The sequence below is a fragment of the Myripristis murdjan genome, chromosome 21, assembly GCF_902150065.1.
Source record: "Myripristis murdjan chromosome 21, fMyrMur1.1, whole genome shotgun sequence".
Classification (NCBI taxonomy): Eukaryota; Metazoa; Chordata; class Actinopteri; order Holocentriformes; family Holocentridae; genus Myripristis; species Myripristis murdjan.
The window spans coordinates 20,138,220-20,154,694 of NC_044000.1; the positions used below are offsets into that span (position 1 = coordinate 20,138,220).

Genomic DNA, 16,475 nt, shown 5'->3' on the forward strand with positions numbered 1-16,475 from the left:
GAAGGGAAAGTCTTTAGATAGTGCGCAGTATACTGAGGTTTTGCTTCAAACCCCTCTGCGTGCCTTCATGATCAACTGGTCAAAGATTTTCCCCCCAAACTTCTTTCTGTGGGCATTAATAAAGGCTCAAATGATTTTGAAGAGATACATGCGTTTAGATGGGAGCATCATTTTATTCATGGTCATACAGCATTTTATTTCCTTTTTTACCCACAGAGAAATCACTGAACCATGAGTAAGTGCTGGGAATGGACAAAGGCTGCTGTACCAGGCACGCTGTATTTGAATAACAAATTCAATCAAAAAAACAGGTTAACCTTCAAGCTACAGTGTGCATTGATTCAGTGTTAAATATGCATTCAGAAGATTTATTGTCCTGCGTTGATAGGTCTGTGAAGTTGGACAAACGCCACCAAAAGGGGGTTTATCCTCCTTCTCCCCCCCTCTCTTGTCAACGCTAGGATCTACAATCAAGATAATCCATCATTTTGGCACATAAAGCAAAAAAAGATATTAAACTCACTCTGAGAAAATGTATTCCTAGGGACTGAAATGAGAATAAAATGCTGCTTAAGCATTTAGTGAAGGTTAAAAAAGGAGAAGACTGTAGGTGACACACCTTCAAACTTTGTGCTTGACATGAAATATTCATTCATATTCTGAGGAACTTTCATGGAGCGTTTAACTCCATAACACCCAAACACACTATTTATTTAATTTTCATGGCAACTGTAACTACTGATAAATGCCCAAACGTGTCCCAAAAGGTGAAATATAGTCAAACTTGGGGCATTTTTGAATGGAAAACATTGCAATGGAAAAATCATGTACAAATCAATAATAATTTTGAAGCCTAATGAAGTTATCATGAATTCATTTTGCACGTGAGCATTGATTTCTGCCTGTTTATCTCTACTGTGCACAGGTTTCAGAAATGTGGCACAAGGCAATAAAATTTCAAAAGCAGTGATTCTGTAATTGTGTAATCATATTAAATCACAATCTGCATTTTGGCAGTAAAATGAAACTTTCCACAACCTGGTCAGAACAACTAATCTATTTCAAATCATTTTGCACTTAATCATTCCAAACTGATGCCAGCTCTCTGGACGGGAGATACTGTAATATTTATTGCAATATTCAAGGCCACTAAATCGAGTTGAGGCTCAGAGTAAGAAACGGGAACAGGTTGAAGGAACAGATGGCAAGGTAGGAAAGGAAGAGTTCAAAAGAGGAGTGATGAGAGTCAACGCAAGACAGAGAAAGGTCAGAAACAAAATGAGAGTCTCTTCATGTGGCAGAAACATCTACCGCTGGTTGGAGTTTACGTTTAAAGTCAGATACAGACGAGCTTACAGGAGGGTTTGACTGATCTGGGTTTTTGAAGGCGGGGTCCCACACTGACGCTGATGTTTTTACAATAGCAGGGATCTGTTGACAATATTTAGCACCTTTAACTTTGACCCTTTTCACTATTGTTTTTCAGCACCACAATTTTATTCTTAGCACTGATTTTTTTTTTCTCGGCAGAGTGGAAAAGCCTCTGAAACAACAGTATCGTCATCATGTAATGATTTAGCCTCCAGATGAATTTTTTTCCCCTATGATGGCGGAGTCCTAACCTAATCTCACCTCACTTTAATTCTCCACAGCATTTTCCTAATCTTAGCCATAACCAACTTATGCCCAACCCTAATTTTAGCCCTAACCTTAACCAATAAGTTAGAATAACCACTCAAAACGTAAAAAAATGATTTCACCATCCTTGGAAAAAAAATATATATATATCCCAGGGCAAAGGCCAATTTTTCAGGGCTTGTAGCTGCTCACTTGCATTTCCATTTTTTCTGTGTTTTCTATGTTATATGTTATAATATATTATGTTATAATCTGTTTATGGAGATTATGAACCAAATGACTGTCTTGTATCTGATATTCAATAAAAGGCCAGTATTAGCCTACTGTATGGGCAAACACATATATTGATCTAACTCTAGTTTACACATACTGCGCACACAAGATGAATCAGACAACAGGCAGAGCAGATATGAAGCCCAAAAATAGATTTTGAAAAGAACGTAACTTCCTGAGCCGGTTCTTCACTCACACCTGTGTCTTTATCTTTAATGGTCTTTTTACATAATGACAAGTCTGTGAGGGGGCAAGGCATTTCTCAGTCACCCAGTGAAAACCCTGCTCATCTATCCAGCGTGTGTGCCGATGCCAAGGCCTGCTCAGAAGCCTGTTGCCAAGGGCAACCGGTTCAACTCCTCTGTCTGCTGAGCAGATGCCCCTTGCTCATCCCAGAGGCACAGATGTCGCCATGCCAACAAGCAGGTGTCCAATGTACCAATGGGCAGGAGCTTAGCATGACATCTTCTGCAGAGTGTGCAAGGAGTGATTGGAGCAGGGTCACTACAGAGGTGTAGGTTAACACACACACACACACACACACACACACAACCATACACACAAACCAGGCTATCCACGGGTCAGTGAAGTCTGAAAAAGTCTTAAAATGAACTAGATTGAAGGTCTGAAACTAATCATGTGTGACGTTTTCATATGAATAAGTGTTGTGACGGACTGTAACCTGTCCAGGACGCCCAGTGCATGCTGGGATATGCTCCATCGCCCTGCAAACCTGAGTAGGAGATACAGAGATACGGCAAATAAATTCTCATATGAATAAATGCTTGTTTTGCTATTTGCTATCTGTGAGGGCTTCTGTCTTCTGTCTTAAAGATAAATTTCCTTTTGTCTTTTTTCTTAAACTGCTCATGTGTAGTGTCTGTTATTATCTATGCTCAGTCAGAAATAGGCAGTTTTGCAAATAAGTCTTACATCTGGCCTTTACCTTCATCATCAAACTCTAAATGTGGTGTTGTAGTGGTGGCACTGTAACCCAGCCACCAGCACTGGACAGTAACAAAGTACAAATACTCAAGCACCGTACTTTAGTAGGATTTTGAGACTCTGGCAGTATTTTCTACTTTGCAAAGCTTTCTACTTTTATTGCACTACATTTCAGAGGGACATGTCATACATTTTACTGCACTACATTTATCTGACGGCTTTCCAGAATAAGCTTTTCCATGCAAAACATTATTCCATGCGCTTCAGAGGTGAAACAGTATATGGAGCAGTTAGATCTGCAATATTAAAATTCTTCAAACAGGTTAATGCATCAATAATTTAACACTTTGAAAAACCCACTCTTCACAATGACTACTTTTACTTTTCACACAAGTACACTTTTGAATGCAGGACTTTTACTTTTACTGGGGCATTTTTACCATTATGTTTTTGCTTCTTTTACTTAAATAAAGGATTTGACCACTTTTTGCACCACTAAGCTGTGGTTACGAAGGTCTTTTCTCAGTTTAAAATGACAACATATTGACAGGCTTGCCGAGAGGTAGGCTACCATGATCTATGTGTACGTCTGGACCTTCGAAAGACAGATATAAGATGTAGTGTCATGTAGACAGCATGTAAAAACTGAACTTAAACTTCTAAAGAGTGGTACTGCTAAAAACTAAGATATTTTTTCTTATGCATGCATATTTACATATTAGTATGTAAATCTTAAACATCAATGCTCAAGACCTCTCAGTGTGCTGGTGGCTACCAGAAAATCAAATCTGTGATTATTCATGTCATTCAGAGCGGTGATTAAATATTCCTTACGCTCAGAGCGGTGAATCAAATGAACCACGGCTACGGGGACACTCTAACAGGAGCTGACAGATCTTTTAAATAATGTTTATTTATCAACGGTAACATTTACCCGTCCTCGTGTGGCCCCGCAGGCATGTGAGTTTCACTGCAGGTCCGGCCCCTTCAGCTGGCATTTCCTCCACTTTGTAAAACTTTGCAGAGCATGACCGGAGCTTGAGTGATCGCCAAGCCTTTTCTCATTTTTAGTTCATCCTCAGACGTGCATGACAAGAGGAGCAGGAGGATGGCATGAAGGAACGAGACACAGCAAAGAGGTTCGGCAGACAGGGACAGGTACACAGGCAGGAAAAAAACATCGCAAGAGAACAAATACTCCACAGAAAATGGAAGAAAGGAATTGTCAAAGATAAGCAGCGCTGCGCCAACTTGTCTTTTACTGGAAATCATGAGGAAAAAATGTTCCCTACTTGGTTTCCCAACTGGTGGAGAATTCATTCCATGTGTTGCAAATAGCAGATTTAATGATTTCTTAAATGGCAGGTCTTTCAAACGACAGGGAATATCAAGGCAAATTCGAATACAATCCAAAAGTATAAATTAATAAATGAATATATGAACATATTCATTTATCATCTGCATGGAGATACATTATTCACTGGGCTCTCCTTCCCCCCCAACATCCAAGCTAAGGATATCATTATACTTCAATTAATATAAAGTTGTCTTTTACCATTGCAAAATCAGCAAACATCACACTTTCCATGCGAGATTTTACTCTCAAGGAATGTCAGTCCTACTTGGGGTCAGAGGTATAATTTTGCAAGCTGAAACCGGTATAAAAGCACATTTGCCAAAAGGATCAGAGAACACACAGCTGTCGTGAGCGCTCTGATGAAGCAAACGGGTGCTAATGCTACCTTTTGGTTACCTCACTCGAGTTTGCATTGATCCTTTAGAGTCACATTTACATGAGATCTTAAAATCAGACTTTTTTTTAAACGTCCACAATGAGAAAGAGTGTCCATCATCTATGACACAAAGGCAGATGGACAGCATCAGGTAACGTATTCAGCTTCTATCTCTGGTAAATATTTGCTAATGCAATGTAGCTGAAATGTCACTTTTCTTTAACCAGTTGCCTCCTTGTGTTTTTCTTGCTTGCTTTTCATTTAAGACATTTAGGTAGGTACATCAGGTTTACATTACTTGGCTTAGAATATTACATACAATTCAAAGCAAAGTTTATTGATGTACTTAAGAATATTGGTTAAAAAAAAAAAAAAAACAAGATTGTGGCTTGTACAACCAGAAAACTAGGCTTTCTTCTCCTTCATCAGCACGAACCTCCTCATCGACTTGCCTCTTAACTTTTTCCCATTTTAGTCGAATCGTGGGCTGTATTGTGCATGCATTCCTCAAGCTATGATGAGATTGTATGTTCACGTCAGTGCTGTGTTTGCATGAACGGCATTTAAAGTGACATTTCGGTGCAAGCAGTCCGGCCGGGCTGTTGTAACTTCAGAAGGATGTCACCTACATTATTATCCGGGCTATGTGACTCTTGTGCCTGTACCGATGTAGTTCAAGTGTTAGTAATAGGCCTATGTTTGCTTTGGTGTAATTTCAATACATAATACGTCGTGATTTTCATAAATGTTACTCTAATGAGGTGAGGTCGCATATGAAGCAACTCTTATGAATACACATGAGGAGCAAAACAAAGAGAGTAGAAATCATTTGAATAGTTACATTAGAATTGTATATTTTTGTTATTAAATATGGTAAAAAGGGCTTGCGAGCGTATATTTGTGAATCCATTTACACATACTGACATGCTTAAGACTAACAGATTTGACAGTGCCCTCTTGTGAAGTGGCATTAATAAACATGTGTAACATTAAAACAGTCGGAGGAATTATGGTTCAGCGGAACGGAACAACAAACAAACACTTTATTGCCCCGCTGAGACAGGAGCAAAAGGGTAAAGGGAGAAGCACGGATTCAACTTGTGAGCAAAGATATAAGAGGAGTGTGTTGAGGTCTTGTTGAAATGCATTGTTGAAAAGTTACACGGCATTACAGTCCAAATATAAGGTCATTTCTAGACATAATTACAGTCAGTTTTATAGGTGTAGAGTTTTATTGTCTTTTCTTGTCTTTCCCTCTTTGATGTCATCACACTGCTTTGCATTTAATTGTACAAAATAAGCTAAATAAGTTAAGTTTTGGTTTTGTTTAGTAGAAGTTAAGTGAGGTTTTGGGAGACAAGAGAGATGTAGAGGACAAAAAGAAGGGAGGTCATTTTAGGATGGACAAACCAACCACACACGTGACAAACATGTTGAAATAAAAATTGTTTTGTTCCACAATGAATTGCTCACCATTTGAAACAAAATCTACTACTACTACTACTACTACTACTACTAATAATAATAATAATAATAATAATACTCATAGCAACTCAAACTTTTGCAAAAGTGGATGATTTTAAGGGATTTAAGGGAGTTTTTAAAGGATGGCAGGTCACTAAAAGCTTTACTTCACAACAAAATAAACTTCTGCACTTTACAGCCTTTAAATTATGAAATTCAGCTTTTCTTTTTTCAATTTGGATCAATAACATTTTGAAACTTGAGTCTACAATTGGAAGTAATAATAACACTTCAGCTCTCAAGTTGTATTTGTGTGTGTGTGTGTGTGTGTGTGTCCTTTGAGGTAAAAGTAAGATTCAAATTGTTTCCGAATCAGAATCAGAAATACTTTATTGATCCCCTTGGGGAAACTGGGTCATAATAGGTAATAGCTGATAATAATAGAAGCAATATAAAATAACAAAGATAAGAGAAATACAAACTAAAAAAAAGTGATAACAATATGAATGGAATAATACTGGGTTATGTCAGATAGGACGGTGACATTTCAGTGTGACAACTTGTTCACTGTCAGCGTGTCAGACACAGAGGCCGCCTCCTTGCTGTGCAGACGAGGGCAGATAGGGGCAGGTACAGTACAACACACACACACACACACACACACACACACACACATACACGCCCCGACAGGCTTTGAAGCAGCAATGCCTTCTTCACCAAAGCCCACTGAATACAACACTGAATAAGAAATTATATGCGAGAGGTCGATTTGAATATTCATGACAAAATCCATTGGCTGTTTGCACTGGAGCATTAATTAATGGCTCGAGGGGAAACCAAGCCCAAATAAGGAGCTAGCTGGGGCTTGAAATGTAGCAATCCCCACCGATCCCCACCAAAAAAAAAGTGATAAATCTGAACTACGGGATGATAAAACATTCCCAGTATGAATGAATCACTCACACAGCAGAGCATGTAGCACAAATGAAGGATTACGCTGATTCATTAAGCAACTAATAGACACCACATGACAATATTTTAAAGGAAAAAGCCTGTCAAGCAAAAATCAAATAAACACACTTTGCACTGACACGATCTGATGCGTGTAATTAAACGCTGAATGCAGTGCAACGTGTCTTTGTTTAGGGTTTGCGGGTATATGTACTATTTAAAAAAAATGTATGCATATTCAAAAGGACAGACAGTTTGAAGAGTCCCAATCATCTCCTACACAGTTGCTCGGTCAGTTTAAAGAGGATCACTGAGAGGAGATTCACAGTGAGAAACATTAGCATGCCTTTGATACAACAGACCTTGAGTATGAACAAGGGCCATCCATACACACTTTGGAATGTAATTGATATGCACAAACTGAAGCGTGAGGCCAATGGGTGTTACAGGGGCAGAAGGGACCCACTCTGCACAGGTGTAGCTTTAACTGGCCAACAATGTAGCACCTCTTTTCCACCGCCAGCCTCTTTACACACCACCGAGCTCCTCTGAACTTGTGGACTCCATTGAAACGCTGGAAATTCTCACTCTCGAGGAGATAATGTATGGGCCATACTGCTCAGTTTATGCCTTGAATGCACTTGCACGTATTCCTCCTTCCATTCTTGGGAAAACTATCGTACCTCGTACAGAAAGATCTTGTTTTAATATCTCAAGATGAGGACCAATAAGAGCATTGTGTTGATTTTCAGGCTGTTTTGCTGGGGATTTAAGTTTCTTTTTGCACCATTACCACCAGTGACCTATGCGCTCGTCTCTCTGAATTATGCATGGTGATTATACGATGTAGTCCTCTGAATTGTAAATTCTCACAATTATACAGCCCATTGTCTATTCATTATTTCAAAACGAATCAGAAATTATGTAAAACTATCTCTAAAGAGGAAAGCAGCGTGTAATATGACTTGCCATATTGTTCATGCAATTCAAATACTTCCTTTTTTCTGAGAGTTGAATTTAATCAGATTTAAATGAAATCTGACTTGAATGTCATGTGGGATTATGATACATTTAGCAGATAAGCTATGATAACTACACTATGTGCCATGAGGTGAGAGCACTCAGGCAAAGAGTGTTTTCCAATTAAGTTAAACCTCCCTCAAGGTTAAATATACATGGGTGTAAAAAAAAAAAAATGTCTTGACTGTGAGTCTAACTTATCAACCTTTCTTGACAACAAGTGTGGGACTTAAGCAGCTCGTGATTTGAAACAGGTACTGTCCCATAATGCATCTCTGTCTCTCTGCTGCCTTTCTGCTCTTATCCTTTCACCTTGAACATGTGAGAACAAATGGAGATGCATTTTTCATTACTTTTGGTTTATATAATTTTATGTTTAAATTTCATTCTTGCCTAAGGTTAAGATAGATTGTATACATCATTTTCAAAGAAATTTCAATTGTATTCTTTCAAGACTGTTTTGCTTTAGTCTAATTTGAGCTTATATTTTTTTCTATAGTAGAAAAACACTTTTACATATATGCTTGTGCGCCACATAAGTGTCTTTAAATCAGCACAAGTATCCAGTTACTGATACAGTGTATTATAACACTTGTTTTGCTGATACTCTCATAATAATTACATTACCAGATTACTGACTCATCTTTGCTGTTGTGTTTGTACTTTAAATTTTTGTGTTTCCTGTGTCTGTCACCGGAGGATTCTCACACTTTTTCACTCTCACTGAAGCAGTGAGCAAAAGACTAAAACAAACCAATTCACGTTCATTTTGAATGTATTCAGCTGTGTTTCAGCGGCTCAGATTCCCCAGTAGTCAAGCTTTCCAGTTGCTATTTGTGTGCCAGTTTTGTTAAAATGTTTAGCTTTTGTTTGGTTTCACTTGTGTTATACACAAAATGTAGAGCTGCTGCGAGACCACTGGCCCCACTCCTCCTCCTCCTCCTCCTCCTCCTCCTCCTCTTCCTCCTCCCCCTCCTCCTTCTCTGGAAGTCTCACCCTCTCATCCCCTATCTCCCTCATCCGCTATTCTCCTCCTCACCTCCTGCTGCACTCCATCCCTCTGCTGAGCACAGGTATTTGTTTAGGAATCTCTCGGTGGAAATTATACTCCATCTCCCGCGCTCCCTATCAACACACAATTATCATGGGCAATCATGCAGAACAGTGCTGAATTCAGCTGGGACTCCCACTCTGATGACATTACTGTCTGCGAGGCCCGGCTTCTCGAGGTAGCCTGCTTCACACCTGCAGTAAGGCTCTCTCTCTCTCTCTCTCTCTCTCTCTCTCTCTCTCTCTCTCTCTCTCTCTCTCTCTCTCTCTCTCTCTCCTCTCTCTTGCTCTTTTTATTCTCCCTCTCTTTCTCCCCCTCTCTCTCTCTCTCCCCCCATTGCTCTCTCACTTGGATACGGATGGAGCGATGATTAAACATTTTTTTTTTTTTTTTATCTTATTAGAATTTCATTTAAACCAGGAAGTCCTCCAGATAAGAAATCTCTTTCCTAGGGGAGACTTGGCTGAGAGGACAGCTTCAGCCTGAAACAGGACAAATCCTGTGATCTTATCTTCCGCTGTATTAGCATCTCCCAACCTACGTGGCCTCTTCATGTGACCTGCAGTGGTTGACTTCAGCAGAGCTCTCACATGATCAAGTTTGGTGTCGCTTCCATGTCTGGAGTCTACAGGAAAGCCATAATGAAGGGCTCAGAAATTTGGAACTGTGATCCTCCCTCCATCATGAGCATCCTCTGCAAAAACAAGATCACTCTGCCAGAGTAATCAATGCCTTACATTGTGTCACTCCTCCCTGCATTCTATGGCGAACCTCGGATGCTTTTCCCTATGTATGATAAGTATATTATGAAGCTCAAAAGGCACCGAGTTGATACGGACTCTCGAGAATCCACACAGGAGTCCATTCAGATCCTGATCAAATGCTCCATTCATGAGTGAAATTACCATCCGTCTGTCAGCCAAGGTGTGAATACTTTCATCTACAGATCCTACCTCTGAAGATGTGATTAAATGCATAACACCACATAGACTCCACATAGACTCCAGATAAGCAAAATAGGATTTCTGTTTCTTAGGTGGGAAAAGTTGATGTGTGGGTAAAGTGGGACAACATTGCCCTCTTGTGGTATTTTTCCTTTGAATCTTTTGAATTTTTCACATCACGGAGACGGTGACAAAGAGATGTATTTTTGACATCAAAGGTTGTCTTCCCCACATCATTTTACGGGCAGAAAAATCACAGAAGAAGCATACCATTTTGAGTTATTTAGAAAAATATAATATGATACCAGATTTCCATCAACTATCCAAATACATTTAAAAACCCATCCCAATGGGAAAAGCATATCAAACAAAAACAGGACTGCAGAATAGAAAAAAAAAGACTGCTTTATTCATGCTTCACACATAGTATTTGTATTTATAGTATTAACAAATTAAACAGTTGCCTAAGTGATAACTGAATGGGGAAAACAAATATATGCACATGTGCACACAGCCACAGTTTCAAGACATGGTCATATCTTACAGGTAAAATGATATATCACAAGCCAAAAATACTCAGCATGATGCAGTCAAAGAATTCTTTATATTTTTATAATATCAGTAAATGCAGGGCAGTTGGTCTTGCCAGCGACATTGGCTCAAATAAACATGTTCTGTATAAGTTATCATGCTATGCTATTAACTTCATATTATTTTTAAAAGAGAAACCATAGTAAAAAGAATATGCATTGAGTTACTTGTTTAATAAAGTGGTTATCAAGATCAGCACTCAGTCTTTTTCACCATCTCAGCTCAAAACAAGACAAATAATGAACTCCACCCTGCAGGAACCCTCGAGAAGGATTTGGTGAATATGGTTCCTGCTCGGTGTTTGACTGCTTTACATGAACACACACTCTCCACATCACACTGCGTCATTTAACTGTCGACACTCAGCCAAACACGTTCTGTCCCACCGCTAAAAAAACATATGATCAGCCTTGTCTTGCTGAGGCTTTGGCTTCATCTCAAATGATAACTTATTCACCACGTAGCGCTCTATTTTTGAGGATAGCCCAGGACGGTATGCAATGAAGTTCAAGTAAAAAACAGTTCAGGACATGGTGATTAAGCTGTCATTTCTAGGCTCCGTGAAGATTGAAACTTTTGATCCTGGGACAAACTGTTCAAGCCTGTTAAACCATTTAAACCGCAGAGCTGCCACAGAGTTCCCACAGTCTCCCTCCAGTACAGGGCAGACAGATTATGAAAGCATCAAAGGTCAGGCAGTAAAAATATTACTGTTCCAGAAACCTCAAGCCCCCGTTTTTCCTCTCTAAACTGCCAATGGTTATTTTGAAGCTTAGTGGTAGTGAATCTGGATTGTTCGGCCAATCAGGAGGAAGAGGAGGCCAGCCAGCAGGCAAAAGAAGATGCCGATGGGGGCTAACATGAAAGACAGACCGTAGTGTAAGGACAGCTGGAAGTTTTGACACATCACAGAGCGCTGGTAGTCTATGTAGAGATCCACCACGTTCAACACCTGCACCCACAGGACGTACATCACCACCACACACAGCAGGAACAGACCTGGTGCAAAGAGGAGAGAGAGATGTAAGAGGTAAGGCATGTGACATTTGCACCTAATTCATTTAGATAGATAGAAAGATAGATAGATAGATAGATAGATAGATAGATAGATAGATAGATAGATAGATAGATAGATAGATAGATAGATAGATTTACTTTATTGATCCCAAACTGGGAAATTCCCACATTACAGCAGCATCAATAGAAACATAAAGTAAAATTAAGAAGAAGTATATACAATAAAGACTAATAATAAGACTAATTTATTCTTCATGCACACCACTGGAGCTGAAATAAGTATGTTTTAAAGAATTGTTTTGTTCATTTAGTACCTAGGGGAGAAATTATTTAACCAAACCCTTACCGGATAGCAGGAAGAGGCCGCCTCCTGCCTTATACAGCCGGTGGCTGGCGAATGGAGCAGCACAAATGATGATAAACCCACCGAGCACCACAGCTGCCACACCAATCAGCATAAAGACACTCCAGAAGCCTCTGTAGACTGAGCAGTGGAAATATCAGACTACTGTGTAGACAGCCACTGAATCATCGAAGAATACGAATGTATGCAGAGGCAAACTTGAATGATTCCACAGACACTCACTTATTGCAGAATCATAGTCTGTGGCATTATGGGTCTGATGAGACACGGGGAATGGGAAGAGGTAGGCATGCATGCACACTTTGGAGTGTGGCTGATTTGCTGGGGAGAGAAAGAGCAAATATAATTTGCATCATAATAAACACTGGAAAGAATATTTTGAACAAGCCACCCAACCCGGTTAACAATTAGCAAATAACTATATCATGCCTTCATCACATCACTTTTGTCTGATTATCCAATCACAACATAAGAAAGAATGTATATCAGATGCACCATAAAGGAACAAGACTGTTGAACACAGCACTCAAATTACATTTTTAAATTTTAAAGGAAATGTTTGCAGAGGGGTAACTTTTTTCCCCCTAGTGACTCATTGATAGACTTTTCCTCTTTCCACAGCCTTAAAATATATTTAAATGTGCTCAGCAAGTCACAGTTCAATATGGTGATTCAATACAATCAACACATTTTCTTTCCTTATAGACTTTCCCTCATTCCCCTGTCCCCTCTTTCTTGTGAAATTCAGCAGACCCTTGCCAGGTCCTTCCCCTAGCTTGAGGGTGTTTGTGACAATGACCCACCCTGCGAGTTCTACATTAGAAAATAGACAGCACACAATCATCTGACAAAGGACCAGAATAACCTCACATGGTGCCCTCTGAATAGTCACCTGAGAGGGGCTTGCCGCTATGACGTGATATGGTTTTCATAGTCAGAAAGGCATCAAATCCAAGAATGACATTAAGTTATATTCTGCAGCAGGGTCAATTGGTCACATGTGACTCTATGGAAACATAGCAGTCATTGGCTTCAAAAGAAAGAGAAAGGGACCAATTAAAGAGAAAATAGAAACTGTCTCGTGTCTTATTGGTTTATTGTTTGTTGTTAATGGCGTGGTGAGGGTTTTGTACATTAGGCTATACGCTTGTAAATATGTGCATGTGTGTCTCACTTACTGAACCAGAGCTTCCACAGAAGGTTGCTGTCATCCACGTTGGCCCCAAAGGAGCACCTCCAGAAGAAGCCCTCGTGATAGAAGGTGGTGATGTCGCTGACGTTCTCGTGCACCACCACGTCCCCACGCTGGGAGAGGGAAACAAGGACAAATGATGCACTATTGAATCTGCTTAATATGGTTCATTACCATAACACCATTTAGTAATCCTTATTTTTGAAACACAGCCAAATGTCATTTGAATGGGTATGAGCACGATTATCGAGGTATTCATTGCAACCCATTGATGCAAAGCCTGAGAGCGAAGTCGAGCTCGTCTGGATCAGGTGCACAGTAGTGTCACACTGCATCTGCTAAGTCGGGTCAAGGGTTGAGCTGAGCAAGCATCCCTGACCTCATGTAGGTTTGGTTTGGTGTCACGCCAGCTTGTATTCCCTCTCAGAAAACAGTTCATATTGGTGCTTTACAGTCATTTATCGTTTTTGTCTGAATAAAAAAAGTTTTAAAGGAATCTGACCAAATCCCAAAGGATTCTTCCAAAGTAGGATTCAAGTGCATTTTGAACACACTGCTAGCAACCAATCTTGTTGGGCTTCAGTTTTCTTTCAAATCTTACCCTCCCTCAAATAAACTTCTGTTAACACTCTGAATATAAACAAGAAAAATAAGGCACTGATATTGCATTAGCATGTGTATTCTATATGCCGCTGCTTTAGATTTCATTACGAAATCATGTAGAGATTCCAGTATCATTGCTTACTATGAAAAGCTAAAAATGTAATAGTAGGTGATATTTAATGCCGCACCACAGGGACTACTGCTGTTTGTATTTGTGTCATCGGGGCAAATAGCACGGGGCGCATCTCAATCACTGCATAACTGCACACCAACTACATTCAACAGTGTCTGATTTCACTAGAAGCTCCTGGGAGGGATGCATCTCCGCTCTGCTGTTCATCTACTGAGAGAATAATCAGACTACATGAAAAACGGATACCAAAATAGAAGATACTTTGCAACTTCAGCTCCAATTTTGGGGTTCAAAGTAAGGTCTACTTTTTGGAAAGCAGTTGCAAGTGCTATCGTAAGGGTATACAAAGCTAGAGGACACCATTTCTAGTTGATGACACAGAAATTACCATCATACACTAGGTTCTGACCCTATAGAAACCAAGCCTCCAAAAAGACTGCATAACTAAATATAGGATTTACTGTGGTTTTTCTTTGGCCATGGCTGTTCATGTTATAATGGATAACTGATCCCTCTTGGACTTGGCTGAACATTTTGGCTGTAAGACACATAGCATTATCTCCAGAGTTCAATCCGGGCATAACAACTAAAGTGAAACAAACAGTCCCAACAGCTTCTGAGCTCCCATGAGGAGCTGCTCAACATGCTCACCTCCACGATGAAACCACCCGGGCCGACAGATCCATCAGGCTTTGGGTCACAAGTCTCAGAGGCCAGGAGCCAGTAATCTGTTCCAAAAGACAGGAGGATGAACACAGCTGCCAGCGCCCCAAAGAGCCCCGCAAAAAACAGCGCCACACTAAGCTTCATGGTGCAGGACTGAGCAACCGCTTGGCCACTGGACAGACTCTCCCAGGCTGACTGTCCCCACAGTAATGACAGAAAAGACTCCTCTTGTGCTATATATCCAAAATTTGTTAGGGATTGTTATTCTGTCCCGTTTGATTAGGCTCAGTTACTGGATCTTGCTTCAACTCCTGTCCCACAGTGTGTGTGTGTGTGTGTGTGTGTGTTTGCGTGTGTGTCTGTGTGTGTTAGGGGAGGACAAGGCTGTGCACATGACTCTCTTGGATCTCAGTAAGGTCTGGAGCCCTTCCCCCTGGGCTATTTTTGGGGTCTGGCCCACACACCCTGCCCCACCAGGCCAGTTCTCCCCCGTTAGAGAGAGCTGGCCTGGTGGGGCAGGGTGTGTAGGCCAGTCCGAGAACGTGAAGGGAGGGGATCAATACAAAAATAACCGGTGGCAACTGGACACCCAAGTTACGCGTGGGAATGTCGGGGCAGGGTGACTCTGAAAGGACAGAGGTAAGGCAAGGTATTCTTTTAACACCCTCTAACCCAGGACAACACACACACACACACACACACACACACACACACACACACACACACATCACTAGCTGCCATTTCCCTTGGCAGTGTCTGTCGAAATAGATGGGGAAGGGTCGTGAAAACTAGACACGTCCTTCCAAGGGAATCTCAGCTGTCACCTGACACCATGGCAACAGAGACACGGATGGACTGCAGCCAAAAGTTTTATTGACTAATATGATCTAATAGGCCTGATCACTATCACTATTTACAACAGTAACACATTTTTTATGAAACAATTAGGTAAACAATGTGTTACAAATGAAATAAAGTTCAGATAAAAATCAAAATTCTAGACTACTGGGAGCATTTTACAAAAATATGAAAAATTAGCAGGCCAGTGAAAGTACAACATGCAGCTTTTAAACTTTGTGGCCAGTGAGGGTGTGTGTGTATGTGTGTGTTGAGACAATGTAGATCATGCCATGTGTATCTGAAAATCTTTTTTTGGGGTGGGGGGTTATTATTATTTTGTCTTCTACAGAAGACCACAGTTGAAATAAATGTTTTTATGTACCTTGGTTTTCAAATTCTTTAGGGCCAAGTATATAATAATCTATTTTACTGTGAGGTTATTGCTCCAGGCACTGTGAGTTGACGTGAGCCACTGGTTTATTAGCATCTCGAGGGGATATTTAGCACTGAAACTATACAGCTAATTTACACACTGATGTGACTCACAAGGCCACAGTCAAACACCAAACACTCCTACCCCACATCCCCACTCACTTTCATTTCCTTCCCTGTAATGTGCATCCAGTGTGTGTGTGTGTGTGTGTTGTTTTCCAGTGCACCAACTGCAACATAATTCTTCTCAATAAGTAGGGCACATTAAGGTTTCTAGTTTTGTAACCAAATCACTGTAATTCCCTCACTTAGCCTAATTTATTACTTGCCAACCCAACCCTGCCTGTTACACATACTCTCTCTCTCTCTCTCTCTCTCTCTCTCTCACACACACACACACACACACACACACACACACACACACACACACACACACACACACCAATGTGAGGGTTCATGCACAGTCCCAAACCTGCAGGACTTGAATGATGTAACAAACCTCAGGTTGGCTCTTCAGTCAGACCCCAGCTAGGCTCCAAAATGCTCATTTAATCCTCAACCCCTCTTCCTTGTGGGTCCATCATTACAAATGTATAAATGCATGCAGACTGAACTTTG

The 16,475-nt window shown here is 40.5% G+C and overlaps 1 protein-coding gene across 1 annotated transcript; it reads right to left on the reverse strand.

Moving 5' to 3' along the window:
- Positions 1-10,411: 10,411 nt before the first annotated feature.
- Positions 10,412-14,804, reverse strand: tmem182a (transmembrane protein 182a). Its single transcript, XM_030080892.1, has 5 exons — positions 14,571-14,804; positions 13,170-13,296; positions 12,214-12,312; positions 11,974-12,111; positions 10,412-11,609 (listed from the first exon to the last, which is right to left on the reverse strand). Exons 1-5 carry the CDS (start codon positions 14,727-14,729, stop codon positions 11,383-11,385), a joined length of 750 nt encoding a protein of 249 aa, XP_029936752.1. The 5' UTR covers positions 14,730-14,804; the 3' UTR covers positions 10,412-11,382.
- Positions 14,805-16,475: the final 1,671 nt, after the last annotated feature.

Bases quoted from the DNA above. Each gene is read 5' to 3' on its own strand.
- tmem182a (XM_030080892.1), bottom strand. From the start codon at position 14,729: ATGAAGCTTAGTGTGGCGCTGTTTTTTGCGGGGCTCTTTGGGGCGCTG. The intron at 13,297-14,570 runs GTGAGCATGTTG...TCCCTCTCCCAG, and splicing joins CGGGTGGTTTCATCGTGGAG to CGTGGGGACGTGGTGGTGCA. The intron at 11,610-11,973 runs GTAAGGGTTTGG...TCTTTGCACCAG, and splicing joins CGGCCTCTTCCTGCTATCCG to GTCTGTTCCTGCTGTGTGTG.